The 27502-nt window shown below is 35.6% G+C and overlaps 2 protein-coding genes across 2 annotated transcripts; one reads left to right on the forward strand and one right to left on the reverse strand.

Annotated features, from left to right (window-relative positions):
* Positions 1 to 1904: 1904 nt before the first annotated feature.
* LOC110623999 (aspartic proteinase PCS1) lies at positions 1905 to 3507 on the forward strand. Its single transcript, XM_021769042.2, has one exon. The coding sequence runs from the start codon at positions 2066 to 2068 to the stop codon at positions 3377 to 3379; it is 1314 nt and encodes a 437-aa protein (XP_021624734.1). The 5' UTR covers positions 1905 to 2065; the 3' UTR covers positions 3380 to 3507.
* A 7717-nt stretch (positions 3508 to 11224) lies between these two features.
* LOC110624685 (putative disease resistance protein RGA3) lies at positions 11225 to 19025 on the reverse strand. The gene is made up of 5 exons (XM_021769925.2): positions 15882 to 19025; positions 13497 to 13991; positions 12564 to 13301; positions 11598 to 12413; positions 11225 to 11499 (listed from the first exon to the last, which is right to left on the reverse strand). The coding sequence occupies exons 1-5, from the start codon at positions 18675 to 18677 to the stop codon at positions 11263 to 11265; spliced, it is 5082 nt and encodes a 1693-aa protein (XP_021625617.1). The 5' UTR covers positions 18678 to 19025; the 3' UTR covers positions 11225 to 11262.
* Positions 19026 to 27502: the final 8477 nt, after the last annotated feature.

Consider the following 27502-nt stretch of genomic DNA (forward strand, 5'->3'; position numbering starts at 1 on the left):
TTAGAGTCCGTATAAAGTATGTATTTCAATTGAGAGCCTGGGCGTGAGGATACAGTGGCAACATACACGTGCTCTGATTTTTGTAAATTTATTGTTGGGCCATTTTTTTAGACTTTCAATTTCCACTTGGTTCAGAACGGACCGATGAAATCAAATGCTGACCCCAGTTGTTTATACTACGGCAGTGAGAGTTTATGGAAGTATTTTCATGGTTTTGAAAATATGTACAGTCTAATGGATCTAGAAAAAAAAAAATAAATTAAAAGGGGCATGTCCCCACCGTGTGTCATGGACGGTCTCTATCGTAATCTACATGATAGGCAGTAATAGAGAATTACAGAAAATGAATGGATGAATTGGAAGAAGACGCGTGTGTGTGAACAAGTGATCATGCCTTAGCATATAGAAGAACGATGGTATCAAGCAATGGACACTCAAATTAATAATGATAGTTGTAAGATTCTCAAAATTTTCAAAGTACATTAATAAAAATTATATGCTTTTGCCGTCAAATTGCATGTCCTTTGTGTTAAATAAATTAAACAAAATCCAATTACTCATAATTATTTGACGTGTGATTGAGAACGAAAGCTCTCTGACTCAGCTTACCATGTCATTGGGTGGAAGCTAGCTACTAATTTTTAGATTTGAATATTTATATTATTATTATTTTTTAAAATCTTACATTATTTTGGTAGATAAAGATATTTAATTAAAAATAAAATTATTATTTGAAAAGTTTAAACAGTAATTTTCTAAATATAAAATTTATGAGTACATATTTTTTAATTAATTAAATTATCATGATTGAGGAATCTAATTAATAAAAGAATATAATTAATTTTAATAAAAAAAATTAATCTATTATGATAAAATTGACTGATTGGAATATTAGAGTTGGCTTAGCTGCTTCCAAACTTTAATTTAATTGTGTCACAATCACCAATAATTTATTTATTTATTTATTTATTTTAATGCCTTGACATAACAACACTAATGAAATAGGTAATTAATTTGATTAATTAATAATTAATTAATTAATTAATTACAATTGCTCAAGAGTCGAGGTTTTAATTAAGAGTTTCCATATCCAAGCAAACAAAGTTTTGACAAGAACCAGCTATTCTCAAAAAGAAGAGAACAATGTTACTAAGAGAAAACTTCTCTCTTTTGGAGAGCTTGATAATAATAATAATAATAAAATTAAAGTGTTAGGATCAAGCACTGATTTATATGTGTGTCTCCACGAGCAAATAAGAAAGTGCTTGGAAGGGCAAATCTTAGAACCAAATTTGGGTTTGTCCTTGAAATGACAGACCCACATGATGAGTTAGTGGTTGCATTTTCCAAGGGGAGTAGAAAATTTACCTGCCAAAGTTGAACATGGAAAAGTTTCTTTTTCTTCTTTGTTTGGGTTTCATGTTTTTGTCCATAAAGAAAATTCCTTCAAAGTACTTTCACTCTTATGACCACATAGAATTATACAACCATAAAGTCACCATCTTACACAAAACAATATGAATGTGTAGCGGACAACAGACATTAATCCAGGCAAGTGTAAGCATCAACCAAATAATAATTTTTTTAAAAAAATGACCTTGGTTTAGGAAGAGGCCATGAGATAAAATTTCATTTTCTAACTATATATGTCATGGGAAATTTTTTATTTATCAAGTAATAATGCATTCTAAATGTTTGATTTTTTTATTTATTATGTTTTCAATAATGTGGATTGACTAGCCTTTCATTGTCTTAATTAATCTTATGAGTGCCGTGATTGAATTTACCATATAGGAATTTGTCATTTTTATAGAAGGAGAGCAACATTTCTCCAACCATCAAACCACCTCTAAATCTTTTATTTTTTCTTAATTACCACTAAAATTTTCTAATTGTTCAAAGAAGGAAAAAAAAAAAAAAAAACCCTTTCAATGCATTTAAGCAAATCTAAACACAATGCAAACCCACTCATATATTATCTAACGTACACCTTCTTCATCCTCTCTCGCTCTCTCTCTTCTATGTGTTTATCTTCCTCTCTATAGAGAACACCCAGAAAGCTCTCATGCCCTCTCTTCATCATTTTCTTGTTAAATTATTTCTCTTCTTCTTTTTATTGCAATCTGAATGCTGTGTGTCTTTAAAGCAAGAATCTTTGATATTGCCTCTCAAAACCCAGAAACATTCTCATTTCTTCACCGCAACACACTTCTCCTCCGCCACCAACAAGCTCTTCTTCCACCACAATGTCTCCCTCACTGTATCTCTCACGGTTGGTTCTCCTCCGCAGAATGTTACCATGGTCCTTGACACGGGCAGCGAGCTCTCTTGGCTTCATTGCAAGAAAGCGCAAGGCTTGAACTCCATCTTCAACTCTCTCGCTTCTAAAACTTATGCTAAAGTCCCCTGCTTTTCTCCGACCTGCAGGACCCGAACCCGTGACCTTATTATACCCGTTTCCTGTGACGCTGCTAAGCTCTGCCATGTTACCATCTCCTATGCCGATGCTTCCTCCATTGAAGGCAATCTCGCGTTTGAAACATTCAGAATCGGGTCCTCTATTCGGCCAGCCACAATCTTCGGATGCATGGACATGGGTTTCAGTTCTAATACGGAGGAAGACGGCAAGACAACCGGGTTAATGGGCATGAACCGTGGCTCATTATCATTCGTTAACCAAATGGGATATCGGAAATTTTCATATTGTATAGCGAGTCTCGACTCGTCCGGTGTTTTGCTTCTCGGAGATGCAACATTGCCCTGGCTTAAACCGTTAAGTTACACTCCTTTGGTTCAAATCTCAACCCCATTACCGTACTTCGACCGAGTCGCCTACTCGGTTCAACTCGAAGGTATAAAGGTAAACAGCAAAATTCTATCGCTGCCGAAATCTGTGTTTGAACCGGACCACACCGGAGCAGGGCAGACTATGGTCGACTCCGGCACCCAGTTCACATTTTTACTGGGTCCAGTGTACACGGCTTTGAAAAATGAGTTTTCGTCACAGACGAGGGGGATTCTGAGAGTTTTAAATGATCGGAATTTTGTATTCCAAGGAGCAATGGACTTGTGCTATTTGATAGAATCCACTAGGCACGGCTTGCCCGTGCTACCGGTCGTAAGATTGATATTTCAGGGCGCGGAGATGAGTGTATCAGGGGAGAGGTTGTTGTATCGGGTACCCGGTGAGATAAGGGGGAATGATTCAGTGTGGTGCTTTACATTTGGGAATTCAGATTTGATGGGGATTGAGGCATTTGTGATTGGAAATCATCATCAACAAGATGTGTGGATGGAGTTTGATCTTGAAAAATCTAGGATTGGACTTGCTGAGGTTAGGTGTGATGTTGCTGGTAAAAAGCTTCGCTTGTACAAGTAATACATACATGCAATGGAAAAATATTTATCTAGATTCAGTTTTTTAGGAACTAAGATATGGATAAGTGAATTTTTTTCATGTAAAGAACAGATGAGAATTGTTTTTTGGTGTGTAAAGTATTATCCACAGCCTAAAAGTTTTCATGTGTAGAATATTACCCACAAATCATAAATGCATTAGGCTGTGGACACATTACCATGTAAAAGTATTAATGGACTGGGACTTTTTGATCTTGAAATTTGAAGTTGTTTTAAGGCATTGTTACAAAAGAGATTGTTGCATGAAAGCTGACATACAATAAGATTGTTTTTATTATTATTTAATAAAAAAGAAAAATAATAATTTTTTTTTAAAACGTTGAATTTGATTCATCAGAAGGAAGAGTTGAAATTTGAGAACAATTAATAAAGTTCATAATTCAAATAAAAAAGGTTTTAAAGGCTAAAAAAAAAAAAAAAGAAAAAAAAATCCTACAAACCACAGAACTCAAATTCGGTGACCCAACTCTCTGATTCGGGCTAGCAAATAGATAGTGTCGTTTCCTTCTCTAAAATTTTCGATAATTGCTATTGAAAAGGGTAAGATATAAATAAGATAACAAGTATGATTTGAAGTCTTATAGAATAAAGAAAAATGAAACCATTAGACAGATAGCACACATGCAAAAGCCGAATGGGTGGAGATGAAGAGACCACAATCACATCGAGTTAATGCCTTTTGAGAAAGGAAAATCCCACTCTCTTTCTCCAGGATTCCTTTATGCAAGAATTTAGATTCGCAAACCTTCACTTATATAACAAAAAGAAAATAGAAACTATAGTAGAATCAAGGCAAAAAAAAAAAAAAAAAAAAAAAAATCTCCCTCACTTGAAGTCCAGCTCACCAAAACTAAGAACAAAATTCAAAAACTCTCTAAAATCTCAGGAGAGAAGGAAAACAACTCACATCCGAGCAAGCAGAGAGGAGCTAGAGGTAAAGATCTATGTCTAGTTTAGTTGAAAGAAATTTTCTCTCAAAATTTTATGGCTTTATTTCTCGTCTCTTCATGTAGCCAAGTAATTTTTGTTTTGGCTTCCCCTGCTCTCTCTAAAGATGTAGAGTTTGCTTCTTTGATCTTTTATCTAGTAATGACTTCCCCTCGTTATTATGGATTGGGTGTGCATCAGTGATTGTTCTTTTGGTTTCAGATATGAAATCGGACATATACAATCTCATTTATGACATTTCTAAATTTTGATCTTATTTCAAAATCGAATCAAAAGCAACGTATAACCAATATTAATGTGTTCTTATTGTTCATGTAAGTATGTTATATTAAAACTCTATTAAAAAATAACATTGCATCTAATTGTTATGATTTTTTTGGTAAATAAAATACTGTTCAGAGTTTTAACTTTCTTGGTTTGTAGGCTACCAGTTTTTCAGAATTTCACGTTGATCGTGAATGAGTGATTATGTTTATATACCACCTATAAATCTTGTCAAAATTGCAAGCTAATCAAAATGGAATGAGCGGTCCGTATATATTCTAGTTCCGATAAAAGAAAAAAAAAGACCACCTCGAAATAAAGGGTTGCATTGCAGGCTAGCCATTGTGTTTTAAGCATTCGGACCAATAATGCCATTGTTTCCAAAGAAAGAAAGGGAGAGAGAGAAAAGAAGGCCATTGGCTTCAATGCACAAATGTCCCATGGATAGAATTATTCATCCAATCTTTCAGAATTTTACTTCTGAAAATTTAATTCTTTCGGTCCAGCAAAGCATCATGATTCGACGTGATGAATAAGGTCAGTCTACCTATGCATCTCTAAATTGGATATAGACTTGATTGATGATCTTAATTTTTATAATTTATAGAAATATTATGTTATTTTGTGTCCTATCTGAGTGAGAAATTTAAATATCATCAACTCTCGATTTCAAATCAAAAAATTTTATGAGAATTTATTTCAATTTGATTTATTTTATATTTAATACTGTTGTTTGTAATGAAATAATTAAAGTATTTTTAGCTTAAAAAATTTCAATTGGAAAGACATAAAAACCATACATCATTATATAAAAATGCAATTTGATTTTTTTTTCTCATAAATGATTTATTCCAAAGAGAGAAATAAAAAAAAAAAGATAAACACATGCAACACAACTGTAACAGACATTCAAAATAGAGGTAACACAGAGAATACAAGTTGAGCACAAATTCAGAAGCTTGCCAAATAGTTGCATTCAACAAAAAGAGAGAGAATGAATAAGCTTGACACCATGAACCAAAAGACCTCCCATATAACTTCAACTGCGAAAAAAACCTGTGTTTGACGAGTGCTACTAATGAACATCTGCATTACTCCTGCTTGTGCAAATGAAGGATGACTTCAATTTTCCTTTGGCTATTGCTGATCTTGGCAGAATTTGCACTGTCAGAAGAAAACATTATCAGTTAAAGTGGGAATGTTAGGAAATTATATTTAAGAAACAAGGATAATCACAAGAAACAAAAAGATTTATATAGATATAGCTTCATGATATGACCTTGAAAGGCGCCCTCAACAATCATGCTGAGGTCATTTTCTACTGAAACTGTGGAAAGGGATTCATCATCTTCGGGCAGTCGACTATATCAACTTGTTTTAAGGACAGACATCTCAAAACGTCACTTCCAGAATAAAAGCTTGTTAAACTAGGCAAACACTCAAGACTGATGGATTGTAATGAAGGGAATATCCTCTTATCCCACACTCCTTCATCTTCCCTTTCCCCTTCTTTGTTGATGATCTGCTCCAACATATTACATCTCTTTACTTCCATACGCTCTAGTCGCACAAGCTCTAATGCCATGGGAAGAGTTAATATGTTTCTCAAGCTGCTACAGTTACAAAACTTTAGCAGTTTCAGGTTTTTAAAACTCAAAATTCCTTGAGGATCCTTACTCCAAATATGCCTCAGCTTTGGTAGATCAATTGCATGCAATTCCTGTAACCATGGCATTAGCCCAGCATGCCCTTCATCTGCATTCATCCCTTCCAAATCGAATATTTTTTCTAGTGAATCACATTGTTCTACAATCAGCATATTAAAGATAAAAGACTAACTATAACAGTTTTATCTATTTGTAACTTGAGTTATAGCTGTATACTTATCTTGTATTTAATTAGTGATAAGGGTTAGAGTTGTGATAAGGTTTAGAGTCATGATAAGGTTAGAGTTATGATAAGATTTAAAGTTATGATAAGGTTTATAGTTGGTTGAGATAATATTTGTTATTCATATAATCTGTATCAAACTCAACCACTGGTATATACTATATAAATGTATTCTATACAGAAATACAAATACATAGAATTCTCAATATCATAAATTTTCTATATGGTATCAGAGCCGCAATCTGCTCTCACGAGTTTTCTGATCCAATTTTCTTTTAATTAATGGCTTCGTCATCCAATACCGTCATTCAATTAAATGCTCCAACGCATTTTCCAATTAAACTTACTCCGGAGAATTTTCCTGTTTGGAGAAAACAGATCCAATCAACCTTAATTGGTCTTGATTTACTTGATTTTATTGATGGTTCACGGGTTGCACCATCACAATTTCTTGCTGAAAAAGACAAAACAGCCAACCCAGCTTTCGCCTTATGGTTTCGACAAGATCAAATTTTGATCAGTGCTCTTTTAGGAAGTTGTTCCGATACTATTCAACCCTTGATTTCTTCAGCCAATACTGCCAAAGAAGCATGGGATCGGCTTCACCAGAGTTTTGCTAATGTTTCTCGTTCTAGAATTCTATCCTTAAAAACTAAATTAGCACAGAACTCTAAGGGAACCAAACCGATTGCTATTTTTCTCAATGAGATGAGGGCTATTGCAGATGAGCTTGCTCTTACTCAGAATCCGGTGAGTGATGATGACTTAATTGTTTATATTATCACGCGATTGAGAGATGATTACAGTCCCATAGTTGCTGCGTTAAAAGTTCGTGAAACCCCAATAACCTTTTCTGATCTCTTTGAAAAACTTACTGATCATGAACGATCCCTACAAGAAAAAGATTCCACAACTGTTTCAGCTACGTCACAAGTGATTACTACTGTCAATTACACTCAACGTTCTGGAGGGCGTTCACACAATCAGAATGGCAATTATAATCGATCTCCACAAAACTCCAATTATTCTGGAAATCGACGTGGTGGTCGTGGTTCTTACTCTGGTGGTCGAGGTCGAGGTTCTTATCGACCTGATGTGGTATGTCAATTTTGTGAATATACTGGGCATACTACTGCTGAATGTCGCAAATTGGCTCGCTTTCTTAAGGAGAATAATATGTCTTTGAAGACTGATACCTCGCATTCTTCAGCACCGATACCTGCAGTTAATGTTACTTCTTCTATGGCTGCTTCTTCTCCACAACAATGGTTGTTTGATAGCAGAGCTTCTCATCATGTTGTGTCGAATCCAGCTTCTTTGCAAAGCTATTCTGACTATGGAGGTCCTGAGGAAGTACAACTTGGTGATGGTAAAACGCTTGCTGTATCACATACTGGTTTTGTGCAAATTCCTACTTACTGTAAGAATTTATCATTGCCTAATGTGTTATGCGTGCCTAATCTGCGCAAGAATTTGGTCTCAATTGCTAAGTTGTGTCGCACTAATCATGTTTCTGTGGAATTTTTTCCATCTTATTTTGTTGTGAAGGATCTGTACACGGGGGCGTCTCTACTACGGGGAGAGAACATTGATGATATCTACTGTGCAAGTTTTTCCAGAGTTAATTCTCAACGTTCTCAGCTGAATGTTACTACTCGGTGTCTGTCTTTGCTTTCTGAATGGCATCACAAGCTTGGTCATCCCAACAATAAAGTCCTTTTGTTAGTACTTCGAAATATTGGTCTTCAGTCTATGTCTAAATATGTTTCTAGTTTTCATTGTACTTCCTGCTCTATGAGCAAGAGTCATAAATTACCGTTTTCTGAGAATTCTCTTGTTAGTAATAAGCCTTTGCAACTTGTTTATTCCGATGTTTGGGGTCCTACACAAAAATCTATTGATGGCTATGCATATTACGTTACATTTATTGATCACTATTCTAAGTATGTTTGGCTATATCCCATGAAGCAGAAATCTGATACTCATGATTTGTTTATCCACTTTCAGAAATTGGTTGAAAATTATTTTCACACTAGAATTGTTTCTGTGTTCACTGATAATGGTGGGGAGTATCAAAAGCTTAAGAATCATTTTTTGTCTTGTGGTATTTCACATTATACAACACCTCCACATACGCCAGAGCATAATGGTACTGCTGAACGTCGTCATCGCTCAATAGTTGAAACAGGTCTTGCTATGTTACAATTTTCGTCTTTACCTTCTAAATATTGGTCTTATGCTTTTCAGGCTGCTGTTTATTTGCTCAATCGGTTGCCTTCGTCCGCTATTTCGTTTCAAACACCTTTCTCTAGATTGTTTGGTATGCCTCATAGTTTTAAGAGATTGAAATCTTTTGGTTGCCTTTGTTTTCCATGGCTAAGGCCATATAATAATTCTAAACTTCAGTGTCGTTCATTGCCTTGTATTTTTCTTGGATATTCTCCAACTCAATCTGCATACAAATGTTACGATCCAAAGGCTAATCGTTTGTATTTGTCTCGTCATGTTCAATTTGTTGAGCATATTTTTCCATCTGAAACTTGCACTAGTTCTCATCAATTTACAGATTATTTTCGAGATGCTTCTTGTACAGGTTCGGCACAACAACCAAATCCATCACCTGTTGCACCAACTGCAGTTGCTTCGGTTCCATTGGCAATTTCTATTCCAAGTGATTCTGATTTGTTGGTTTCAAATACTGGTTCCGAATCTATTACAGCATTATCAGCAGAATCTGATCAATCTACCATGCCATTAATTAGTACTGAGACTCAACAAGTTGACCCTTTGATGACTGAATCTTCTACTACTGATTTAGATTTGCCACTACCGATTGTTTCACAAGACTCAGTTCCAGCTCCTGTACAACAGCAGCAGCGACAAAGGAAGCCTAACTCAAAGTATTTTAATTCTTCTTTTGTTAATCTTACAACTAAATATCTTTTACCGGATACACTCGAGCCAAGAACAGTGAAACAAGCTCTGGCCAGTTCACTTTGGCGGCAGGCGATGGATTCAGAGTACAATGCTCTTTTGAAAAATAAAACTTGGGAGCTGGTTCCGAGAGACAAACATCATCTTATTAGTTGCAAATGGGTGTTTCGGATTAAGCGTAAACCGGATGGTACTATTGATAAGTACAAGGCACGTTTGGTTGCTAAAAGATTTCTTCAGGAACCTGGGCGTGATTATTTTGAGACATTTAGTCCGGTTACAAAACCGGTTACAATTCGGGTAGTTCTTACTCTTGCAATTTCTAAAGGATGGCAGTTAAGGCAATTGGATGTAAATAATGCCTTTTTACATGGCACACTTTATGAAGATGTCTACATGCAGCAACCTCCAAGATATGTGCAACCTGAGTTTCCTGATTATGTTTGCAAACTGAAGAAGTCTCTTTATGGTTTGAAACAGGCTCCACGAGCTTGGTATCTTGAACTTACTTCTTTTTTGCTCAAACTTGGTTTTCGCAAATCAAATGCTGATGCGTCCTTGTTTATTTTTTCCTCCAATGGGATTATTGCATATTTTCTAGTATATGTTGACGATATTGTACTTACAGGTAATAACAATCATTTTCTGCATACCTGTGTACAGAAGCTATCTGCTCAGTTCTCTGTCAAAGATTTGGGAATATTAAATCATTTTTTGGGGGTTGAAGTGATTTCTACAGCTGCAGGATTATTTCTTTCGCAACATCGACATATTGCTGATTTGTTAGACCGATTTGATATGGCTGGAGCTAAAGAGGTGAATACTCCTATGTCTACAGGAGACAAGCTCATCTTAAATGATGGTTCTAGTTCGACTGATTCCACCGTATATCGCCAAATTGTTGGATCTCTTCAATATTTGGCAATTACGCGTCCTGATGTTTCTTTTGCAGTGAATCGGCTGTCACAATTTATGCATGCACCGACGCAAACTCATCTTCAAGCACTGAAACGTGTTTTGCGATATCTTAAAGGAACCATACATTATGGCTTATTTCTCAATCGAAATTCCACTCATACTCTGTCTGCCTTCTCTGATTCTGATTGGGGTGGTGTCCTTGATAATGGGCGGTCTACAACAGCTTATGTTCTATATCTTGGTTCTAATATTATATCCTGGAAATCTAGTCGCCAAAAGACTGTCTCCCGATCTTCTACAGAGGCTGAGTACAAAGCCTTAGCCAATGCTGCAGCAGAGGTATTTTGGGTTCAAAGTTTATTACAAGATTTGGGAGTACCAATATCACAACCACCAGTCCTTCATTGTGATAATCTTGGTGCGACTTACTTCTGCGCCAATCCAATCTATCATACTAGGATGAAGCATCTTGCACTGGATTACCATTTTGTTCGCGAGAAAATTAATGCTGGACAGTTAAGGGTTCTTCACATAAGTTCAAAAGATCAAGTTGCTGATGTGCTTACAAAGGCTTTGGGAAGAACTCAGTTTTGTTACTTTAGAACCAAGATTGGAGTCTCCGATGGCGCCTCAATCTTGCGGGGGCGTATTAAAGATAAAAACTAACTATAACAGTTTTATCTATTTGTAACTTGAGTTATAGCTGTATACTTATCTTGTATTTAGTTAGTGATAAGGGTTAGAGTTGTGATAAGGTTTAGAGTCATGATAAGGTTAGAGTTATGATAAGATTTAGAGTTATGATAAGGTTTATAGTTGGTTGAGATAATATTTGTTATTCATATAATCTGTATCAAACTCAACCACTGGTATATACTATATAAATGTATTCTATACAGAAATACAAATACATAGAATTCTCAATATCATAAATCTTCTATACAGCACACTCAATCTTTTCAAGAACTGCATTTGATTTGATGATAAGGCTTTTGACAAAAATTCACACTTGTCCACTGCCAATTTGCTTATGTTGACTAAAAAATTCAAGGGAAGTTGGCTTTGCCATTTCTCCCTTAAATGGGGAAATTTAGAGAGTTTCATATTCCAAAAGTGATAAAATCCTTCCTGCAAAAGGCAAAACGTTGCATTAGTTAAAGAAGAAAAAACATTATCTAAACAGGCATCACAAAGCGAATTGGTAAGAGAATTTGATGGACGCATACCATTTCCAAATACGACTGCTGTACTGTGGCATTAAGGTTGCCCTCCCAACGCCAACGTTCAAAATGTATTTCTTGCAGACCTACACACTGCAGCTTTGGTGTGCTTAAGATTCCCCCACAGAAGATTCTCATATTGGGGCATCCGCTTATGGTTATTACTTCCAAACATGGGAATTTGAAAGTTAGACCCCCCAAGCAGAAGCCTGTTAGGCTTTTCAAATGGACGAGTTTCAAAGTTTTCAATTTGCAGAACACAATTTCTTCTGTTCCATCTCCTTCATCTGTTACTATTTCTGTCAACATCTTGCAAGTTCGAATCTTCATCGTCAGGAGTTGCACCATACTTTTGGCAGCTGATGATGTTACCAGATACTTCAATGCTTTGCAAAAACCAACGTCTAAAGTCGTTAGATCTTGGAAAGATGCAGATGATGGTGCTAGATTGATCAAATTAGAACAAACCCATACAGTCATAGCTTCCACATATGCAAGAACAAGATCCAGTTTAGGGTGTGGCTTCCACATATGCTTCAGATCACGAAGGTGATACAGATATAACTTTCTTATCAGTGGTACTGTAGTGCCATCATCAAGTCCTTCATTTCGGAATAACTCTTTGAGAGAGGAATCCCTCACACATAGACTTTCCAGATTGGATAATCTTTGAAGGAATCCAAAAAGAGCAATAGATGATTTCTCTTGAATGTGGTGGAGGCCAATCGATTTTACATTGAAGAACTTCTTTTGGAATTGATATTGGATTATCGCCTCAATGACTCGACCATCTAATGACAAGTGCTCCAAACTGATGAAAATCTAGAAAACATTGAAATAAAAGGGAAAGTTTTATGACGGAAATCATTATTTTGCGATAAACTTCTGACAACTTCATGGTGAAGTCTAAGAAGTATGCATGAAAGAAAGAATTGAATTGTGAACTTTCAGAGAATGTAGGGAATTGTGTACCTTTTCGGCCAAGGACATGGGTTGTTGAATTGAGTTGTTGCATTGATCCTCTCCATACTTTTCTTGGAGACTAAAGAATTCTGAAGCAAATTGTATTCCTTTTCCGCATCGAAGCAGAGTCAAATATTTTAATTTTGGGAATTCCAAATGGCAGGTCCCTGGATAAAAATTCCTAATTTTCGGTAGACCTTCAAGTCTCATGGAGACTAGTCTAGGGAACACAAAACAAGGGGCTGCTTCTACACCATCTGCGTTTGTAACTATCTCCTCTATCCCACAAGAATCCAATTCAAGACTTCCAAGTTTCAAAAGTTCTTTAGCTATGGAGGAGGGAAAGAGATTTTTAAGAATCTTACAATTTAGAAGACGTATGGATTCCAGATTTTGGAAGGTGAGAATTCCTTGTGGATCTTTACTCCATATGTGCTTCAATCCTCGGAAGCCAGATATATACAGTTGTTTCAAATCAAATGACAGTACAGAACTTGCTTCTTCAGCATTGAACCCTTGAAGTTGATATATCTCTTGCAGTGAATGACAATCAAATAAAGACAACCACTCCAATCTTTGGAATCTTGCCCAGTTATTTGATGGAAAAAGAGTTTTTAAGTTTTTACAATCCTGAATCCTCAATGAATTTAGTTTGCAAAAGGAACCTTCAGGGAGTTGGGTGTGCCATGTCCTTTCCAAGTTACTCATGCTGGTAATGTACATTTCCTCCAAGCTAGGAAATGCAACCTGCAATGTTATTCCAAATAGTTAATAATGGGCTTAATTATTGGGTGTAAAATATAAAACATATTATATTTACTGGGAAAACCACAGAATTTAGGCAGAATAGATATAAAACATATTATATCTACTCTTTACCATTTGAGAAAGAGGATAATTGAATACTGACAATGACATTGTGGAATAAAGGGGAAAATTCACCTTTTCATCAAATACAGGTGGAGATGTGATGTCTTGGCTTCTGTCCAAGTCCACTTCTTTGGGTTTTTTACTAACCATAATATCTGCACAAAGAGAATTCGAGACAAAAGTCTTAAATGCAGGGCATTTCTCTATAGATAGTTTGGTCAAACAGCAAAAGTCAATTAAATGCCCATCACAGAATCTTGTGAGATTTGGAAGATTCTTGAGATTCAGCTCATTTAGATTAGGGAAGAGTATCTTATTCATCCTTTCTTCAACAAATTCTTCTGTGAGTATTATCCCTTCCATGAACTCACAATCTTTTATCTCAAGTTTCTTCAGTTGCAAAAGGGTTTTGACAAATGAAGTTGTAAATAAATACTTCAAATCCTGGCAGGGCAAAACAGATGATGAGCTCATTGAGTTTGAAGAATCTGCAAAGAATAAATCATCCTGCTTGTTTTCACATCCTACTGAGCATACATTCAAGATCTCCAATTTGGGAAAAGAAACCTGCAGATAAAATGTTTACTTTCATAAACAACTCTTATGAATGATTAGTGAAGATCATACATATTAGCATAATTTTAGTAACCACAATAAATTTTATTTTATATTATATATTAATAATTAATGATAAAATATAGCTACAAAATAATTGTAAAATGAGTGCATCTAAGCTTAACATCGTATGAGAACCAGCTTAGTAATAGTTTAATCAAATATTTATTTTTAAATTTGTGCAGAATTAATTGAAATGCATATAATAAATTTAAGAATTTAAATACAAAATTATTTAATCTGGTTGTTAAATTCATTCTATAGATTGTTAAATTCATTCTATAGACACATCCAAAGTAGAGTAAGATGCATTAAAATCATCACAATCACTTAGTTCTTGATTGTATGATAAATGACCGATTAAACTCTATAAAGAGTTTTAAATTAATATCATTTGGTTAAGACGAAACAATAATCTAAATGGCAAAAAATTTTATTGAAATTTTTCAAAAATTAGAAAGTGAATTTCAAATAACTAATAAAAGGTTATTTATAATAGAAAAAATTTCTAATATTTAAAATTATAAAAATATCTATAAAAATAATTAAAATACAAAATTAAGTTTTTAAATGATGAAATTTTCATATTAAACTTTATAACAGAGTTGCCGTTCTCGTCACACTTGTGAAAGTCGTGCGTCTCGAAATTTCATTTTCAAAAAATTATTATGGATTTCCATCAGAGCTCGACATAAAAAATTAGACTCAGTTTAAATCTGCTGTAAAATTCAAGACTAGTGATCCTATGTTATTGTATTTTTAAGTTTTCGGGATTATTTGTTTTAAATTATTTTTTTAATTATAATTCATACATTTATATATATTAATTTATTTAAAATTAGTTTAATATTAATAAATTAAAAATTCACACACATTAGTTATGAATAATAATAAGACTAATAAATTTATTTATTTATATACATTATTTATTTATATACAAGTAGAAAGAATAAATAGAATTCAAAGTCATATAATAGAATTCTATTCCTTATAAAATTTTACATGTACAAAATCAACCAAACACAAAAATAAGTTAGCAGAGCAATGTCCTCAACACAATAGATATGTTACAAAAAAAATTAACTAATTAACCACCTCACAATCAAAATCCAAAAATTAAAAATAAATAAATTATACTTTAATCTTTATATTTAATACAATTTAGCTATACTTTTGAAACTGTTCTGCTAGTGTTTTGATAAATGTTTTTTTATAATAAAATCCTGATGTGCTCAAATTCAAACACCCGTATCCTTTGTTTTTATATTAATGATAATAAATATAATTTAAAATAATTCAAATTAAAATTTAATTATAGTTAGTTTTGAAAAATTGATGATAATATATTTAAAAATTTTACATGTCTACAAATTTTTAATTTCAATATATCATGACTATTAATATCCAAGACTCAATAAGTGACTTTAAAAGTATAGAACTAAACTATAGATTTCCCTAAACCTAAAAACTATTGTAATTTACACATTTTCACTTTACAAGTTTTGATTGTGAAGATACAAAATTATCCTTTGATTAATAAGTTAATCAAAGAGTTAATTTACATTTTTTTTTTAATTTTGTTATGTTAAGAATAAAAAGGTGTCCAATATCATAGCCTGAATTAAATTTTAATTTCAAATAAAATTATATTAAATTTAAAAATAATGGATGATTTTAATAAAACTTAAATTGCTAAAATATGTAAAAATTTAGCTTTCTATGCCATCTAAAATATAAGATCCAATTGTTTTAAAATTTATTTGTGATTGATAATGTTATTATGTCGATTTTTTGTTTATTGAAACAATGAAATGAATAAAGTCAAGTCCAAAAGCCACATACCATTTTGTGGAAAAGAGGCAATGGAGTGTGGAACTCATCTTGTAATGCAACTCCTTCGAATCCTTGTTCATTTGTCGTTTGCATTTGCAATGCAGGCATTTCCTTCACTTTGAACCAAAAGCTTTTGAGTATCGGCAGACGACGTAGTGTCATGGAGCGCAATTGAGCAAACTCAGCCACTTCAATTTTGTCATCTCCAACTCCACTATCATCAAGCACTATTTCTTCCATGCTTTTGCAATTGCATACTTCCATTTCTCGAAGTTGAGAAAGGCTTCTAATCATGGAGATTGACAAGAGATTCTTCAATCTATTGCATTTATTGACTTTTAAGATGCTTAATCTAGTGAAAGACCCTGCTGTGAGTTGGCCATGGTAAAGCTTCTCCAGGCTCACCAAATTCTCCAAATGCAGAGACTCCAGGATGGGAAAGGCATCAGAATTAAGGATCCGCGCTGTTGAGTTAATAACATACTGAATGTCATAACCTTTTCGGATTTGTAGATGCTTTAAATGTGGAAAGCCTTCCCAGTTCAGGTCATACAAAATGCTCTTTATCCCCTTCACTTCATTTAAAGATAAATCTTCCGTTTCCTTCAACAAAATACCAACTCCATGATCCAAGTAAACGCTTGTATTAAGCTCTAGCATCCTGGAGGATTCATACTCATCGGCCCAATACCATCTTTTTCCAATGACAATTCTATACCTTTCCAACTTACTGGAGAACAAGTCCTTTGGTAACATCTTGGAGTCTGGAATGTATATTTCCAATGTTGTCAAGTGAGACAGGTATTTCAACTCAGCAAGGCTTGCTTTGCTTGAATTGCTGAGACTTTGAAGCTCCCATTGACAAAAGCTATTTTGCATGTACAATTCCTCTAATAGGGACAACCTTGATATGACATTTGCTGGAATCACTTGGAGTTTGTAACAGTTGCTCAAATCTAACAATTTCAGCCCTGTCAGCTGCGCTATTTCTCTAGGCAGCTGTTCTATCTTAGATTCACGAAAACTCAGGATCTCTAATCTTTTCAGTTCACCGATAACAGATGCATCCCGCAATACGCATCTATCTAAACACAAGGTAAGAAGGTTTGTCAAGTAACCAAGAGATGGAGAAAGCGACCATAAGCACATCCCAGTGAAACGCAGTACTTTGAGCTTTGTAATCCCCTCAAAAAATTTCGAATGAATATTTCCCCTTCCAAGTACAAGTAACTCTAATTCTGGGCACTCCAACCTTTCAGGAAGCTCATCAATTTCACAGTAAGGCAAATAAATTCTAGAGCAGTTTTTGAGATCTCTGTTTGGCCATATCTTTGATTCAATATCTCTGAACGTTAACAAATGTTGAGATTTAGATGCAATTGAGAGAGCAGCATCTCTAACAACGTCATGCATTTTCACATACCCATTCTTGTTACAATCAAGTAGCAAGCAAGAGGCTTTCAGGTTACTGACCAATTTATCTACTCTGTTTCTTGCATCCTCCACCGTATATTTGCTTCTAAGCAAATCCAAACCCATGCTGTAAATCAACAAGTCTCTGATTTGAATATCACCCTGAGCAATTTGCGCACAAAGCAGGAACAATGACTTGGCCTCATGACTCGCAAGATGGTTATAACTCAACTCTAAAGCTGAGTACACTTTTGCCTGAATTCCTTCATTATCAACCCTAGATAATTCCTTCAAGGCAAGCTTCCATTCGTGTAAGTCCTTATTCTTCAAAGCTCTTGCAACTGTGACAATTAAAACAGGCAAGCCTGCACATTTTTTAGCTACTTCAGTAGCTACAGAATGCAAGGCCTGATTTGTAATGTCACCCACCATTGTCTGAAATAAACTCCATGCCTCTGCTTCTGATAGAACTCGAAGCTCAAAACTTTCTTGGGTGCCCATCTCTCTAGACAGTATATCTTCTCTTCTTGAGGTCAGTAATAATTTACATCCTTTGTGATCGCTTCCAAAAGGAATGCCTACTTTCTTCGGTTCAAGTTTTTCCCAAATATCATCCAAAATAATGAGGATCTTCTTCTCATTTACTAACCGTTGATGCAGTCGACATGCTCTTCCTTCTTCAGTCTCCTCTTCGAATTTCAGACCCAGCATATCAGCAATGGTCCCTTGAATTTTTCTAAGCTCTGGTGTCTCAGATACTGTAGCCATAACTACAACATCGAACAACTTGTCTTCTATTGCTTTCCTGTGGACTTCGTTCGCTAGGGTGGTTTTTCCAATACCACCCATTCCATACACTCCTATCATGTCAACAGCAGGATCCATCAGTGCATCCATAACTTTCTTCAAAATAGACACTCTTGAATGCAAGGCCTCATTATCATATATAGATGGAACCACTATAGGCTCTAGGAGGGGACGGTAGGAAATCCGATCAAATCTGCCTTCATCCTGGAGCTCAACGACTGCTAAAGCTTCCTTGTCTGCTTTCTTGCTAAGCTGGTAGCGCTTCTTCAAATCAGGAATCACTCCGAATAAACACTTTCCCTTTGCTTGTTGTTCACCGATGAGAATTTCCTCAGCTTCTTCGATGGCTTTGTTCACACAAGTCAGCCACTCTTGAACACTATTGTTGATCCTGTCTCCTTGTCTTGTTGCCTGATCAACAGACTGCCGCAAATCATCTCTTTGTCTCGTCAACTTTTGGAGCTGATTCTTGAGTTTTTCCACTTTGCTTTTGTAGTTGAAAGCGTAACAGAGATGTCGTTTAATAGGGACAACAGTGAACTCAATAATGGTGGGCACAATGGCAAGAATGGTATCCAAAGCCATTTTCCTTCCTTTGGGATAACAGATGCAAACAGAAAGGAAACAATGAAAAGAACAAAATGAAAAATAAACTCAGGAAGAAGGGAAGATGAATTTTAATTGGCAACAGGACAGAGCTATTTGTCTAGTTCAAAACACAGATGGCAGAGCAAAAGTAGTCCATGTGAATTTGAGACTCAAGACTGAGAGCAAAGTGAAGAGCTTTACGGATGGTAGCAGAAAACAATGGCAAAGTGAAGAGATGTTTAATAGAGAATACTGTTTATACAATTAGCTTTAGCACACTGAGCTGTACTAAAAAAACCAGTACATCAAATCAATATGTTGATTAGCATTAGTGGAATTATTGCATTTGTAATCTTCTTTATCAAAAGGAGACTCAATTATGGAATCCTCTTTTACTTTTTTTTATTATTATTTATTATAAAAAGACATAGCTTTTGGACCATCAAAGTATCACATCATGGACGACTCATAGCATTAGTGGAATTATTGCATACTTGTATTCCTTCTACCTTTTACAAAAGACACTTCATTGCCTTTCACTATCAAAGTCACTAACTAATATTCGTTGGACGAGTCATATAATTTTGAAATGCCAAATTTTGAAATACCAAACAAACAAATCAATACCATATCTTCTCATAACCCTTATTTGAAATGTTAAATTTTAAAAAAAATTCAAAAGAAATGAAATCTTGTTTTCTAATTTTTGTGTTTGACAAGACCAATAGTATAAAATTTCAATTCTATATGAGAATTGATTTTGAATTAAAAGTAAATTTTGCCAAAATTATTAGAATTTTACAAAAAATGATTTCACTTAAGGTTATTTACATTAAAATTACTTAATTAGCTCTTAGAACTCTTTTTATTTTCTTTTTCTTTTATCCTTTATTTTTTCATTTGTTTTAGTTTTAAATTTATTTGGTGGTTTCCATTGTTATCACTCTGTGGTAGATGTAGTTTTCATATGAGCTTTCACCCTTTATCTTTTTGTTTAGGCTCACACCCTGTAATGACAATCACCTGATTAAAAAAAATTAATAGAAAGGAGTTTAGATAATAAATATTACAAACAATATGAAATTTATTAATTATGCTTTTGTTTTTATCTATCAATAAAATTCAATTCATTTCTATTCATAAAAGTATTTATTTATTTAAAATTAATTTAAATATAATAGAATTCAATTGAATTTTTTATATTAGATAAAACTACATATGAAAACTAGTCACAAACTCCTTTGACTTAATTTGGTAGTCTGTCACAAACTAGTCAAATTATCAAATACAATCACTAAGAATTTACAATGTGAAAATGTTCACATCACAAATAAATGAATCTCACATGATATGTAAAAAAAAAAAAAAAAAGTCCATTGAATTTTATAAACTGACCTTGCCACTGAAAATGGGTGTAATAGGAGCATCAAGATATCCCTTGCAAGGTTCTTTTTTTCCCTCAGCAGTCATGCTTGAGTAATTTTTACTTGAAATTGTGGAACAAACATCTCCATCTTGGGATTCAGTAATTTCACTTTTTTTTTAAAGCATGGACATTTCAGAACATCACTTCCTGAGTAAAAAATTATCAAACTACGACTCTCAAGACTAATGGACTGTAATAAAGAGAATATGGTTTTATCCCTTACTCCTTCCTCTTCCCGGTTCATTATAGATGATGTCCTCCAATAAACTACATCTCTTTATTTCCATGCACTCAAGTTGCACAAGCTCCACAGCCAAGGGAAGAGTAAATAAAATCCATCCTGCTAAACAAACACACCGCATTACTTGAAGAATAAAAAAAATTACTCTCAAACTGTCACCGTTATTTCGCATTGAGGTTGCGCTGCCAAATCCAATTCTCAAAATGTCCATGCATCAGTTGAATATACTGAAGCTTTGGTGTGCTTATTCCTCCAGCAGAAAATGTCCCCATATTAGGGCATCTATGAACAGTTAGTAGTTCCAATGATGGGATTTTGAGTGTGATCATTTCTTCGCATTGCAATAAAAACTCCTGAATTACACAAAGCAAAAAATAAAAATAAAGAAGAATCTTGCACAGATACAGTTTCAAAATTGGGTAATCTTTGAGGGAATCCAAACAGAGCAGCAGTTGATTTCTCTGGAAATGAAACCATTTTGCTACTAGGATTGCAAGATCGGCACTCTTAAAAGGAGAACTTTAAACTCAAGGGCATTAAAAAATTTTCAACACAAATCATGTTAATTTTCTCCATTTCTCTTCATTTCCCACCAATTTGGTGGGAAATGTTTTGGGCTCATTTGAAGGGGAAGAAAAATACAACTTCTCTCCTTTTCTCTCTTCTGTTGGTTATGGAAACAAGAGAATTTTAGGAAATTGAATTTCTTTTTTTCTTCCTTTCTCTCCAATTCCCTCCATCCAAACAAACATTAGGTTTTTGAGAGTTAAAAGAGAACACTTTCTTTCCGGTAATTCATGCAGATTCAACTCCATGGCGTGCATCATTCAGTTTTAACTCCTTTCTTCAGTCTCTCGTTACTTTTTTTTATCGAAGCATGGACTATACATATTTCAATAGGTTTTGGATTTTTTTTTCTATAATTTTTTTTAGAGCTGTGGATTTTTTTTTTTCAGTCAGAGAAATTGAATGATATGTTGATTAAGGCACTAAGGCCCAATAATACACCAGGCCCAATAATTATAAAATAATAAAAAATATATATATAAAAATTATCAACGATTTGAATATAATTTTATTTCTCTTCTAAACAATAAATTTTGAAATCAAGAATAATTAATAAAGTTCATAATTCAAATAGAAAAGGGCTTAAAGGGTCAAAGAGAAAAAAAAAACTCTCATAATTTACGAATACTTAAATTCAGTGACCAAACTCTTTGATTCGGCTAGCAAAAATGTAATGTCACTTCCCTTCTCTGAAACTTTCAAAACGGCAATTGACAAGTCTTTAACAAAATTAATTACTCTTTCAAAAATAGCATAATACCTAAATTAGAATACTAAAAAGTAAAATACAAACAAGATAAAGAAGCATGATCCGAAATCTTGTAGAATGAAGAAAAATGAAAGCATTAGACAAATAGCACACATGCAAAAGCCGACTGGATGGAAATGAAGAAACTAGATGCTTGAGGAAGAGAAAATTACTCTTCCACAATTACATCGAGTTAATGCCTCCCGCGAGGGAAAATCTCCACTCTCTTTCTCCAAGATTTCTTCATACAAAAATTTAGAGTTATACACTTTCACTATATAACAGAAGGAAAATAGAAATTACGATAGAACCAATGTAAGAAAAAACATATCTCCCTCACTTAAAGTCCGGTTCACCAAAACTAAGAATAAAACTTAAAAATTATCTAAAACCTCATTCGAAAAGAAGGAAAACAACTTACATCCGAGCAAGCAGGGAAGAACTAGAAGTAGAGATCTATGTTTAGTTTAGCTGTAAGAAATTTTCTCTTAAAATTTTATGGCTTTATTTCTCATCTCTCCATATGGCCAAAGTACTTTTTATTTTGGCTTCCCCTGCTCTCTTAAAGATGTAGAGTTGCTTCTTTGATTTTTCATCTAGTAACAACTTCCCCTTATGGATTGGATGTGTATAAGTGATTGTTGTTTTTTTTGCAGATATGAAACCGGACATATACAATTTCATTTAAGTCATTTCTAAATTCTAATTTTATTTCAAAATCGGAACAAAATCAACTTATAGGACATTTTTAAATTCTGATCTTATTTTAAAATCGGATCAAAAGAAACTTATAACCGATACTAATTTATTCTTATTATTCATATATATTATATTAAGACTCCATAAAAAAATAATATTGTATTTAATTGTTATGATTTTTTAATAAATAAAATATATTATATAAATTTAACTTTAAATTAATTTTAATATTTTTTAGCTCTAGGATAATAATTTTTTAGTATTAAAGAATTAAAAATAGAGATGTGACATAAGTTGCTTACTCAACCTTAGCCCTTTCTTTTAAATCACTGCTCACAAGAGTTTTAATTTTCTTGAATTACAAGCTACTAGTTTTTTAGAATCTCAAATCAATTGCGAATGAATGTGTAACTTTATCAAAATTGTCATAATTTTGATATGAATGTGTAACTTTATCAAAGTTGTCATATTCGTATTCAATAGATGTAATACCCGGCTAGAGTCCGGCATCGGAATTCCTACCGTCCGGTGAAATTTAGGGTGTCGGAACCCTCTAGAAGGATAATAGGTATGTTTTTCTAAAGTATTTTTATATGTTTTAATGTTTTAAATATAAAGGAAAATGGGTTTTTGAAGGAAAAGAACCAAGGGAGAAAAGCCAGGTTTGGCCGCCGAAAGTGAAGTTCGGCCGCCGAACATGCATGGCTTTCGGGATCACGTTTGGCCGCCGAAGGTGGTCTGGCCAGCCACCTATAAAAGGCCAAAGGTCGGTGGAAAGATAAGATTTTCTTTCCTTTCCCACTCACAGAGGTGAGATCATGATCTTCCTTGGGTGATCTTCATGTTTTCTTCAAATCTTTCATGGTTTTGAGAGGTTTTTATGTTGTTTTGAAGATTTTGTGCAAAAGAGCAAAGTTTTGAAGCTTGGAGACTTTGAGAGCTTGTTAATGTAATACCCGGCTAGACTCCGATATCAAAATTCCTACCGTCTGGTGGAATTTGGATGTCGGAGACCTCTAGAAGGGTAAAATCATGTTTTCACAAAATGTTTTCATGTATTTAATGTTTTTAAATAAAAAGAAAATTGAGTTTTAAATGAAAAAGACCATGGAGGCTTCCCAAGGTTCGGCCACCGAAACCCAAAGTTCGGCCGCCGAACATTTGAGAGTTTAGGAGGGAAGTTAGGCTCCCGAAAGTTGGCTCAGGTTCGGCCGCCGAACCTCAATTTTCGGCCGCTGAACTTGCATGAGTTTAGGAGGCACTTTAGGCCTCCGAAGGTGGTTTGGCCAGCCCCTATATAAGAGCTCCATGGCCGAAACGGGCGAGTTTTCTCCCCATTTTCGACCACGGTGAGTTCTTGCCCTCCCATGGTTCATTTTTGATGTTTTTTCTCCAATCTTTCACGTTTTAATGAGTTTTATGTCGATTTGAAGGTTTTGAGCATATAGAGCAAGTTTTAGAGCTTGGAGATCCAAGGAGCTAAATCTCTCCCAACTCCAAGTTAGATCGCCTCTACTCTCGATCTTCAAGAGGTAAGAGTCGATCTCTAGCCTATAGTATGTTTTAAGTAAGTTTTATGCAAGTTTTGGGTAGAAATGCATGTTAGGATATATGTTGAGTTTATGGGTTCATGTTGATGTTTTGAGCAATGTATGATGATTGTGTGAGTTTGAAGTGTTGTAGTTGGGGTTTAAGGTAGTTTGAGACCCCTAGGAGCTTGTATGCTTGTATATGCATGTTGTAGAATAAGGTTTATGCATGATTAGGTAAGTTTGGGAGGCTTTATGCATGTTGAATCAAGTTTCTGCCACTTTGGAGAAACTCAGGTTCGGCCGCCGAACCCTCTTGTGGAGGCAGCATTCGGTTGCCAAAGCTTGTCCCCGAAAGAGGACTTTCGCCTCTGTCTGGGAGTTTCGGCCGCCGAAGGTGCCCCCGAACATGCATGAGTTTCGGATCTGTCTGGAGTTTCGGCCGCCGAAGGTGCCGCCGAACCTGCCTGACTTTCGGCTCTGGAGGGACTTTCGGCCGCCGAACCTGCCGCCGAAAGTGCCCTGTCCAGCCTTCCTTTGCATGTTTTTCTATGATTGTTTCATGATGTTCTAGGGGATTTTTGGGGAGTAGTTTAGAGTTATGTTCATGTTTGTTTGGTCCCTCATTTGAGTCCACCTGTGTAGGTTCGGACCCGAGGAACCGAGGACCCCAGCAGTGAGTCAGCTGCCCCAGTATCTGGTCAGAGCTAGCCAGAGGTGAGTGGGATAAACTTTTATGTTTTAAAGCAAATAAATATGAAAAGTTTGAGCATGAACCATGCATCACGAACGCCATGTGATTTTTAGGTTGTTTACATTAGAATTCACGAATATGTGCATTGCATAATTTGATGATGATGTGGATGGTCGTTGGATGATCCTATAGTCCTCGATATGTTATGATGAGATATGATATGATATGTTATGATATGAAAGTCCGGTTGTACCCATTCTACGTCCCGGCACGATGTAAGAGAAAGTCCGGTTATACCCATTCTACATCCCGGCATATTGGAAATGTTATGTTATGTTATGTAAGAGAAAGTCCGGTTGTACCCATTCTACGTCCCGGCACATTGGAATGTAGAGGACTACTGGTGACAATGCCATCCATGATGTGATATGTTTGTGATGTGACGCATTTCATGAAAGCATGAATTTAATTATAATGTTTTTACTATTCTGCTCACTGGGCTCTAGTAGCTCACCCCTTTCCCTTAACCCCCAGGTTTGCAGGTACGGGATAGATCAGACGGTTGAGAAGAGTAAAGTCAAGGTTTATGTACTAGATAGATAGTGGACATGATAAATGAAAATGTAATGTAATGTATAGTCATGTTATGTAATAATGTTATGGAGGATTAGAGATTGTGCTTGACCATATGAGTTTTGTTATCCCCTTGATACATGATTTTATTATAAGTTTTATGATGTTTATGTCTCACCAAGCTTAATGTATGAGTTGATACCCCATTGGAGCATTTGATGAGGGCTCCAGTGTGTGGTTTATGTTATAGATATGTGCATGCACAGGTTGAGCTTGGTAAAGGGAAGAAAAAGTTTTACAGGTTTATGAGTATGTATGATCATGTATGGGATTTAACAGGCTTACAGGAGGTATGTTAGGCTTGCTACGGGTCTCGGCGGCCTTATGCCGATCTGGATCCTAGCGCCGGTAGCGGTCCGGTTTTCGGGTCGTTATAGAGTGGTATCAGAGCCCTAGGTTCATATGGTCGGACCTAGAGTGTCGGGCTCATAGATGTTCTAGAAGGTCAAGCACAATAGGAAAGATCATGTCCACTAGGATAGGATGTTGAGTCCTGTCTTGTATGATGATGTGAAATGCCATGATTATAGGCATGTGCATTAATGCTATGAGATGTATGCTATGTTTGTGATGCAGGTTCATGTGTTTCCACATGAACCATATGATGCTGATGTTCTATGTGTTATGTGCTGTTTTTCAAAAAACAGGTGTAATACCCGGCTAGACTCCGGTATCGGAATTCCTACCGTCCGGTGGAATCTCGGATGTCGGAAACCTCTAGAAGGGAAAAACCAGGTTTTTATAAAATGTTTTCATGTTTTTAATGGTTTGAAGTATGAAATTAAATGAGTTTTTGCATGAAAAGTCATAGGAGGAAAACCCAGGTTCGGCCGCCGAAAGTCAAGTTCGGCCGCCGAACATGCATGCATTTTGGAGGCACGTTAGGCCCCCGAAAGCATGAGTTAGGGAAGTCCAGGTTCGGCCACCGAAAGTCAAGTTCGGCCGCCGAACATTGCATGGATGCGGAGGCACATTCGGCCCCCGAACGTGGCCTGGCCAGCCACCTATAAAAGGGGCACTTAGCCGAAATGGGCGAGCTTTCTCCCATTTTCGGCCACAGTGAGCTTCCGACCTTCCCTTTGCAAATCTTGTATTCTTCCTCCAAATCTCTTCCATTTTTCTTGAGTTTTAAACTCACATTGCAAGTTTTGAGCATTTAAACCAAGTTTTGGAGCTTTGGGAACTCAGGAGCTCATTTTCTTGGATCTCCGAGTTTAGGTCGTCTCTCTCTCGATCTTCAAGAGGTAAGAGCCGATCTTAAGCTCCTTATGTGTTTTAAATAAGTTTTATGCAAGATCTATGGGTAGAAATGCATGTTTAGGCTTATTGATGAGTTTATGGGTTTTGATGCTTTGATGAACAATGTAGCTTGTTTATGTGTTGTTGGAAGTGTTGTAGATGGGGTATATGATGGTTTGAGACCCCTAGGTGTAATGTATGTGAGGTATGCATGTTGTAGAGCAAGATTATGCATGATTAGAGGTTTTGGGAGGCAAGAGGTTCGTTTGAACCAAGTTTCTGCCCTTTGGCAGAAACCAGGTTCGGCAGCCGAAGGGAGTTTCGGCCGCCGAACCCCCTTTGTGGAGGCAGCATTCGGCTGCCGAAGTAGCCCCCGAAAAGAGACTTTCGTCTCTGTCTGGGACTTTCGGCCGCCGAAGGTGCCGCCGAAAGTGCCCGACTTTCGGATCTGTCCAGGACTTTCGGCCGCCGAAGGTGCCGCCGAAAGTGCCCTGTTCAGCCATTTCATGCATATTTCTATGTGATGTTTTCCTGATGTTTTAGGGGGTTTTTGGGGAGTTTATTAGAGTTATGTTTATGTATGATTGGTCCCTCATTGGAGTCTACTTGTGTAGGTTCGGACCCGAGGAGCCGAGGACCTCAGCAGTGAGATAGCTGCTTCCGAGTCTGTAGAGCTTCAGCCAGAGGTGAGTGGAATGAACCTTAAGTTTTTAAATAAATGAAATATAACTTTTTTTGGAGCATGTTCATGCATCATATATGCCATGTGATATTTTAGGTTGTTTGCATTAGTATTCACGAATATGTTGCATTGCATAATATGATGTGGATGCGGATTGGCTATTGGAGGATCCTCTAGTCCTCCTATGGTATGATATGATGATGATACGGTATGGATTGCCAGTGAGGCCCATTCTACGCCCCTGGACTATGTTAAGAGAAAGACCAGTGAGGCCCATTCTACGCCCCTGGCATATTGGAATGTTATGTTATGATATGTATGTAAGAGAAAGACCAGTGAGGCCCATTCTACGCCCCTGGCACGA

The sequence above is a fragment of the Manihot esculenta genome, chromosome 10 (assembly GCF_001659605.2).
Source record: "Manihot esculenta cultivar AM560-2 chromosome 10, M.esculenta_v8, whole genome shotgun sequence".
Lineage (NCBI taxonomy): Eukaryota > Viridiplantae > Streptophyta > Magnoliopsida > Malpighiales > Euphorbiaceae > Manihot > Manihot esculenta.